The sequence below is a fragment of the Nicotiana tomentosiformis genome, chromosome 6, assembly GCF_000390325.3.
Source record: "Nicotiana tomentosiformis chromosome 6, ASM39032v3, whole genome shotgun sequence".
NCBI lineage: Eukaryota > Viridiplantae > Streptophyta > Magnoliopsida > Solanales > Solanaceae > Nicotiana > Nicotiana tomentosiformis.
Window position 1 is genome coordinate 3,137,488 of NC_090817.1, and position 9,059 is coordinate 3,146,546.

Below are 9,059 nucleotides of genomic sequence, written 5' to 3' on the forward strand. Positions count from 1 at the left end.
GAAAAAATTAAATTAGCTACAATAAAAAAATGAAAATATTAAATAAAAAAAACTACCCATTCAAGTTGGGGAATAGTTTCAAGTTGGAGTATTAAAATTATTTTAAAATAAAAAACAAAAATAAAGAAATAAAAATTGCCAATTCAAATTGGGGTGTGGTTTCAATTTGGAGTTTAAAAATTGTTTTAAAATAAAAAAATGGAAATAAAGAAATAAAAATTGCCAATTTAAATTGGGAAGTAGTTTCTTTCTAATATAGTAGTAGTAGTAGTAGTAGTAAATAATTATATGATGCGAATTGGTATAAAAACGAAAAATAAACTACCCATTCAAATTGGGGAGTAGTTTCAAGTTGGAGTTTTAAAATTATTTTAAATAAAAAAACAAATGAAAAAATAAAATTAGCTATAACAAAAAAAAGAAAAATTTATAAATAAAAGAAATACCCATTGACATTGGGGAGTAGTTTTAAATTGAAGTTTTAAAGTTATTTTAAAATAAAAAAATAAAAATAAAGAAATAAAAAAACTTTCAATTCAAATGAAAAATACAAAATGTCAATTGGAATTGTTAAGACAAAATATTTTTCAAGTGGCATTCAAACTGGGGAGTAGTTTTTAGTTGAAATTTTAAAATTATTTTAAAATTAGAAAACAAAAATAAGAAAAACTTAAATTAGATACAGTAAAAAACGAAAAAAAACAAAAAAAAAAACTACCTATTCAGTTGGGGAGTAGTTTTGGTTACTCCCTTTCTAACTAAAAAACCTTTGAATTTTAAATTTTGAATTAATTGGTTACTCTATTTGAATTAATCAATAAAGTTATCTTCTAATTCGCTATAATAAAAAATGAAAAAAAAAATTAACCATTCAAATTGAGGAGTAGTTTCAAGTTGTAGTTTTTACAAATATTTTAAAATAAAAAAACAAAATTATTTTAGCTATAATAAAAAATAAAAATATATAATAAAAAAACATCCATTCAAATTGGGGAGTAGTTTCAAGTTGGAGTTTTAAAATTATTTTAAAATTAAAAAAACGAAAAATAAAAAAATAAAGAAACTTTCAATTCAAATGAAAAATACAAAAATATAACATACTATTAGGATATTATACATAAGATAAGCATATATATCTTTATACTTTTGATGAATTCAAAATTATAACTTAGTAAAAACAATATTACATTATTTAAATTTTTAATAAACTACAAAATTTGAAAACTAATCAAATAAGTATTAGAGTTGAAAGGAATATAGAGATAACTTTATGATATTTACATTTTCAATTAATCAAAAAATAAAAGATAAATAAATAACACTCAAGAAAATTATCAATAGTACTAAGTACTTGCTAATTCAATAATAAAAATAAAAAGGAACAACCAATTTATTTGATTACTATATGATGTGTATCTTTTAATTTTTTATAGATTGTGTTATATTTCTACACACTATATTAAATAATAAAATATAGCTAATATTTATTAAATTAATATGATATATTATATCATAATTTTATAAGATTAATATTCTGTCAAATTATCCACGCATTGCGCGAGTTCTTATACGAGTGAGAAAGAAATTAAAAGGGGTCATCTAAGGCATCACGAGAAGAGAAGTTGTTGATGACCAACCTACAATCTGTATTGGCTATAACTGTAAGAAAGTCTCAACCAAAAAAAAGTGTTTTCTCTATAAATGCTCTTTTCTTCCCAACTTACACTAAAATAAAACCCCACTTAATACTCGGACAAAACAACCTAAAAACACCTTCACACACACACACACACACACACACACACTCATCAAAATCCAAGAAAATAATTATAGCACAAACTCTTAAAGAAAAAATAGAAACTCTCTTCTTCTTCTTCTTTCTTTTCTCTCTATGATTAATATCATATTGATTCAGAGATAATGAGTCAAGAAAAAGATCAGAATCTTGATTCAAACAGAAACTGCTACAGCAAAAAGATGGAGAAAAATGGAATAAGAAAAAGGGAAAAATACCCTTTAATTTCTTATGATGAATTACCAGAATATATGAAGGATAATGAGTATATATTGAATTATTACAGAGCTAATTGGCCTCTCAAAGAAGCCTTTTTCAGTATTTTTCGTTGGCATAATGAAACTCTTAATGTCTGGACGTAAGTATTTCATTTCATGTTTTTTTTTCTTAATTTAGATTTTCAAATAGCTTAAATTGCAATTTATTTATCTGGAGTTTTGAATATATTTTTTTACAGGCATTTGATTGGATTTATTCTATTTATGGTATTAACCATAGCTAATGCGGAGCATGTATCTCAACTTGCTGATTTTATGACTATGTTTATTCGGTATGTTCCTAATTCTGCTTCTTCTTCTTCTTCTTTTTTTTTTTTGTTGAACTTTACCCTTCTATAATTTTTTCCAAGTGAAAGAAAGCAACATTTTTTTTCTTTTATTGAAAATACTACTAGTTTCAGAAAAACTGTTCTTTTTTTAAAAATTCATTTACCAGCAAACCTCACTCGTCAAATTGCATATTTTAAGACTAATTTGTTTTCTTTTTTTATTTTTCACTATTTTCCATAAGTTACCTTTTCTTTAATTAAGTGTCTATATATCCCTTTCCTCATTATCTCAAGTAATTAGATAGCGTTTAACTTCAACAAAAAAGATTATAGGTTTGACTATTCTTGTAACCGCAAATGCAGCACCAGAAAAATAAAAAGATAATGTTAAAAAAGAGAGAAATTAATAGATTAGGACTTATGATATGATAAAAGTGTCACCTAAATGATAATATTAAAAAGAAAACAAGATATTAGTGCGTTAGGAATGATAGAGCCACCTACCATAAATGATTATGGTGAAATGGATCGAAGCTTTCTGTCCTTAGCTAATTCAAATTAGTCGAGACGTATCGCGGATATTAAACCCTATATGAGAAACTAAAAAGATATATCAGGAACGGGTCAATCGAATCCAGTAGCTTTGGTTCAAATCTTGTTTTTGCTTTAAAAAAATTGTTGAATATTTATAAATTGTTAACATAGAACCCAATAACTTAAAAAATTTAGGATTCCGAACTCATAAATTTAAAATTTTGGCTCCGCACAAGGCTAATATTATATCCTTTTGATGTGGTGAACTTTAGTACGTAAACAATTTTTTATAGAACAAAGGCCTAAAATATCCATAGGTGGTCCAATATTTTGATGGGTGAAATGTAGGTTAAAAAGACATTTTTCAATATGCTTGTACGATATTGCTGGCGATCAAACTCCCAACCACTTTCTTTAAATGTCTGCACATCTTTTTCAGCTGATATTTTCTTGGTAACATATATTTAGATGATACGTTTCTCCGTTCTTATTATATGTCTTTTAAAGTTTTTATACGTATCTTAAGAAAGATATTTAATATGCTTAATATCATGAGTATTTGTTTAAATTATCTTTTATTGCTCTTTAATCTTCTCATTTAATTAATATTTCACTAGTTGAAACAATAAAGGTAAATTCAGAAAAATTAATAAATAACGTCTTGTTTTTCTAAAAGTCAACTATTTTGAAACAAATTTAGTTCGCCAAAATGACTAATAATACGGGGACTAATAATCAACTATTCCATTTCAACACATAAAACTAAACTTTAATATCACTTTTTGCTAATCCATTAAAAATACTTGAATTAATTCTGAATATTAGTAATTATCATAGTTTAAGATGAAAAAAATTGAGTTTTCCTTCAATCTTGCAGAAATTTTCCGACGAGTGGAAATGCAAACATCTCTCACAGTTCAAAGGCTTTTTCCCAGGTGAGTTACCTGCTGGTTCTTAAAATATTGTTAGCAGTACATTTTCATGAACTTTTAAGGAGTTTAATCTTTTATAAACTGACAATGTAAAAGAGCTTTTACACTATCAGATTGCATAAATGATAAGTATAGATAATTTCCATAATAAGTAAAATTAGTTACTTGAAAAATAAAATTGACAACCTGCTATAACAAGTAAAATTACACTAATGTGTAAGAATTCTTTGCGCCACCAATATATATAAGTTAAATTCATTTTACACTATCAGATCACATAAATGATAAGTATAGATAATTTTCATAATAAGTGAAATTAGTTACTTGAAAAATAAAATTGACTGCATGTTATAACAAGTAAAATTACACTAATGTGTAAAAATTCTTTGCACCACCAGTATATATAAGTTAAATTCATTTTTAAGAAGGATTTAAGTTCCGTGAAATGATAATGTATAGTTTTTAATTATACTTTCAGACTAAATTTACCACAATATAAGGTAACTCTTCGTATTAAGTTGGATATGATAATATGGAAAATAGAGTAATGACGTGCTCAGTAGCAGATCCAGGATTTTAAAGTCATGGGTGCTTGCTAATAAAATTCTGAAAGAAGATAAAAAAGGAGTTAAGTTGTGGGTGCTCATTCAATATTTGTCTAAATATTTTTATAATTGCCTATGCAAATTTACTAAATCTGGTCAAAGATAATGAATGCTTGAGCACCCACAATTGACAATGTAGATCCACCACTGGACGTGCTATAACCAGATAAATTGTATTGGTAGCTTACGTAAAGCATCTTAACAATGTGGGCGACAATGTATACAACTTAAACCCTTCTAATAACTATGTCATTGAACTGATAGCGTAAAACTTCTTTACACTAACGCAGGACCGACACTTACCAATGGACATCACATTATCAAATAGGGTAACAAATGAAGCAACTTGGCCATTCTATGTGTTCTTAGCCGGTGCAATGTTCTGTCTTCTTTCAAGCAGTATTTGTCATCTCTTCTCATGTCACTCACAAAAACTGAACCTTTTCTTAGTCCAAATGGACTATGTTGGAATATCAGTAATGATCATCACTTCTTTCTTCCCACCAATGTATTACATCTTTCAATGTTCACCACATTGGCAAATTGTTTACCTCATTGGAATCACAATCTTGGGAATTTGCACTATCATAACCTTGCTCTTCCCCGTGTTTTCGACCGGAAAATATCGGTCATTTCGGGCCGGGCTTTTCATGTCCATGGGTTGTTTTGGTCTGGTACCTGCAATCCATGCACTTGTGTTGAATTGGACTGATCCTATGAGGAATGTCACACTTGCATATGAATCTGCAATGGCATTGTGTTATATAACAGGGGCTATATTTTATGTTAGCCGAATACCGGAGAAATGGAAGCCTGGATTTTTTGATATAGTTGGTCATAGTCATCAAATATTTCATACATTTGTTATTTTTGGTGCATTGGCTCACTATGGTGCTGCGAGGATTTTCTTGGACTACCGGACTCGATTGGGATGTGACAAAAGATAGAGAAATGACGCATTTTGGATACAATATGTTATGTCTGATACATATAGGGCCAATATTTTGGTATGTAAGAACTATGTATTGTATAGTCAGAGGCGAATATAGGGCGAGTACTATAGTATTCAACTAAACTCATTGTTTTCGGCTCAAACTATGTATACATATGCAAAAAAACATCAAAAATATATATACATATAATAAGATCAATTAATTCAGAGATAAAAACTATTTTATGATGTGTTGTGAGGATTTTTTTGGACTACCGGACTTGATTGGGATGTGACAAAAGATAGAGAAATGTTGCATTTTGAATACAATGTATTATGCCTGATATATATTGGACAAATATGCTGGTATGTACGAAGAACTATGTATAGTCAGAGGCGGATTTAGGGTGAGTACTATGGTATTCAATTGAACTGTAATGTTTTCGGCTCGAATTATGTATACTAATGCAGAAAAGAAATCGTAATATATACATATAACAAGATCAGTTAATTCAGAGATAAAAACCATTGTATGATGTGCTGCTGGTCTTTGATAACATTTTGAATTATATATGTATTTCTCGAGTTCAATGAAGATGCTTTCTCATTTTTCAGTTGCAAAACTATAGAGTTACTTGATCCAAGAAACATGTCTAAGTTGGCTTATGGTTAGTTTTCTACTCAAGAAATTTTAATTTCTTTTCATAATTAATTAAAAGGGTACAAGATAGAAAAATAATTACGGCAATGATTTAAATTTTTTGGGATCACATTCATTAGTCATTGTAATTTTTCTTTTAAAAATTATGAAAAAAACAAAAAAGACATAATATGAATTCAAAGTAAACTCTGCGAGGTTTTAGTGAAATTGATGTTGTTACTCCCTCCTTTTGTCATGACCCAAAATTCGACTAGCCGTGATGACACCTAACCTCACCTGCTAGGTAAGCCAAATAATAACAATCCGATTCAATGAGATTTTCTGAGAAAATAAATAATGAAATAACTTAACTTTTACACACTTCCCAATGACTAGTACTACAAATCATGAGCTTCTAAGATTAGAATTTACAAAGTTGGTATGAAATTAAATACATCATCTGTTTGACATATACATAAACAAATTAATAATTCTAAAGCTACCAAGAACAAGAGACACATCTTCAATGCTAGCTCCCGCCATGTACAACAACATCAACATCCGAAATTTGCACGCAAGGTACAGAAGTGTAGTATGAGTATAACCGACCCCATGTACTCAATAAGTAACAAATCTAACCTTAGGTTGAAAGTAGTGACGAGCTTGTACCAAGGTCAGAGTCCACACCAATTTCCAATAACATCGCATAACAATATAATTAAAGTAACACCCGTAATAAATTACCAATAAAATGCTCAGCTCATATACAATTCCGAAAGAATAAACATTTTCTTTTCAAGTAGAATAGTAACACTCTAGTCTTTTTCCGAAAATACCCAAAGTATGATTAAGTTTGAAATATGTGATTTTTTTATCAAAAACTTTAACAACAGGTACTAAATTTCACTATCAGATGGCATGTCTAATGCAACGCAGCACAGTGATGAACTCAAGTACTCACACTCTCAGAGGACTCAATCTCACTCTCTCGCATTTTCACTCATCACGCTCAATATTCAGCACACTCAGTCACTCAGCACTGTACCGGGCAGATCCATCCCAAATATAAATAATAACTCACACACAGTCACTCAGTGTATATGACCAATCCAGCCCACGGAAGATCCATCCCAAATATATATATATAATAACTGACATTCAGTCACTCAGTACTGTATAAGGCAATCCAACCCAGGGAAGATCCATCCCAAATATATATACATAATAACTGACATTCAGTCACTCAATATTGTATAAGGCTAATCCAGCCTAGGGGAAGATCCATCCCCAAATATAAATGATTCGGACAAGATCCATGTCCAGGGAAGATCCATCCCTCAATATATATATGGGGCAAGATCCATACCCAGGAAAGATCCATCCCAGATATATATCAACTGCACTCACTATGGGGGTGCAGACTCCGGAGGAGCTCATTCAGCCCAACCGCTATAATAAGTCAATCTGGCATGCTGCGGCATGCAGCCCGATCCCATAATAATAACATGTGTAAAGCCAATATGGCCTGCTGCGTCGTACAACCCAATCCCATAATTATCTTCACAATCAGGCCCTCGGCCTCATTCAATCATTAATCTCTCCAGTCTCTCGGGCTCACACTGTCATGAAACTAGCCCTAAATGATGATATGGTGTATCAATAAATAATAACGGAGACTTAGATATAATATGAAATGAAGGAATATGACTGAATATGAAATTTCAATTTAAATAATTAATTCAACAGCAATATGACCTCTGTGGGTCTCAATAATACTGGTATATAGCCTCAGCATGATTTTTAGCATGATTCTCAGCTCAATTTCTTTAACACATAAAAGTACATGGATAATTTCTAAGATTATTTGACTACATAATTTCACAGAACCAATTATGTCACAATTTCTACGGTGCATGTCCACACGCCCGTTACCTAAAAAAAAATTTATATAACACGTATTTTCGGGGTTTATACCCTCAGCTCTAAGTTTAGAAGGGTTACTTACCTCAAACAAGACGAATCCAACGTCGAGCAAGCTAATCAATATTCCGAAAATTCCATTCCGCGTGTATCTACCTCTGAATGCCTTCTTGTCTCCTCAATTCAATGCCAACGATACGAAACTAAAATTCGCCCCTTAATGATACTACATCGATCTACTATACCAAGCAACTTCAATCTACAATATCAACATCCAATGGACCAACATTAATAACCAATTCCATAGTTTAAGCCATTTAGATAATTTATCAAATACCTAGTAGGCATACATTTCTACATCTCTTAATTATATAATTAGTTCTTCCAACTAACACCATTTACCAACAATTCATCCCACCATCATTCTTTAATAACTTATATCCCAACATCACATGTGTGACCAACCATTTACACCCGACCAACAAAATTCCATCAAATAATCAATTTTTAATCTCTACAAATGGGTATTCATTTAAATTGAGAATTTATGACTTCCAATAACCATACCATGAGTTCCAATACTCGATTCATACTCATATTTTCGTAATAAATCCATACATATATACATAATATTCTCACACCCAAGAATCATACTTCTCATGACCTACTTTTAATACAAATCCGAAATTGAAAACTAGGGTATGGAATCGCTCTCCCATCTCTATAAAACACCAGAAATCCCAAAAAAATAAACCCAGACGAGTTAAATGAAATTGGGGAGGGGAGGGGGGGGGGGGTCGGGTCTTAAAACCCATAAATTGTACTGCCGCGCTGCATGGGGTGCGACTGAGAAAAATGTGCTTAGAAATGAAATTTTGAAGTATTCTGAAAATCCCCACAGGCGCGCCGCATGGGGCGACACGGTAGTGTTAAATTCTGTCAGCTTTTGGTAATTTGGTCATAACTTCTTGTAGGAGTGTCCAAATGACAAACGGTTTAAAGCGTTAGAAACTAGACTCAGATATCTTTCATTTGATAGGTTGTTAATTACATAACTCCTTATATATATATATATATATATATATATATATATATATATATATATATATATATATATATATATATATATATATATACTCGTCCAAAGTTTGGTCT

At 30.3% G+C, this 9,059-nt stretch overlaps 1 protein-coding gene across 1 annotated transcript; it reads left to right on the top strand.

Moving 5' to 3' along the window:
- The first annotated feature begins 1,760 nt into the window (after positions 1-1,760).
- Positions 1,761-5,612, top strand: LOC104105200 (heptahelical transmembrane protein 1-like). The gene is made up of 4 exons (XM_009613453.4): positions 1,761-2,153; positions 2,253-2,345; positions 3,754-3,811; positions 4,704-5,612. The coding sequence occupies exons 1-4, from the start codon at positions 1,921-1,923 to the stop codon at positions 5,358-5,360; spliced, it is 1,041 nt and encodes a 346-aa protein (XP_009611748.2). The 5' UTR covers positions 1,761-1,920; the 3' UTR covers positions 5,361-5,612.
- The last annotated feature ends 3,447 nt before the right edge of the window (positions 5,613-9,059 follow it).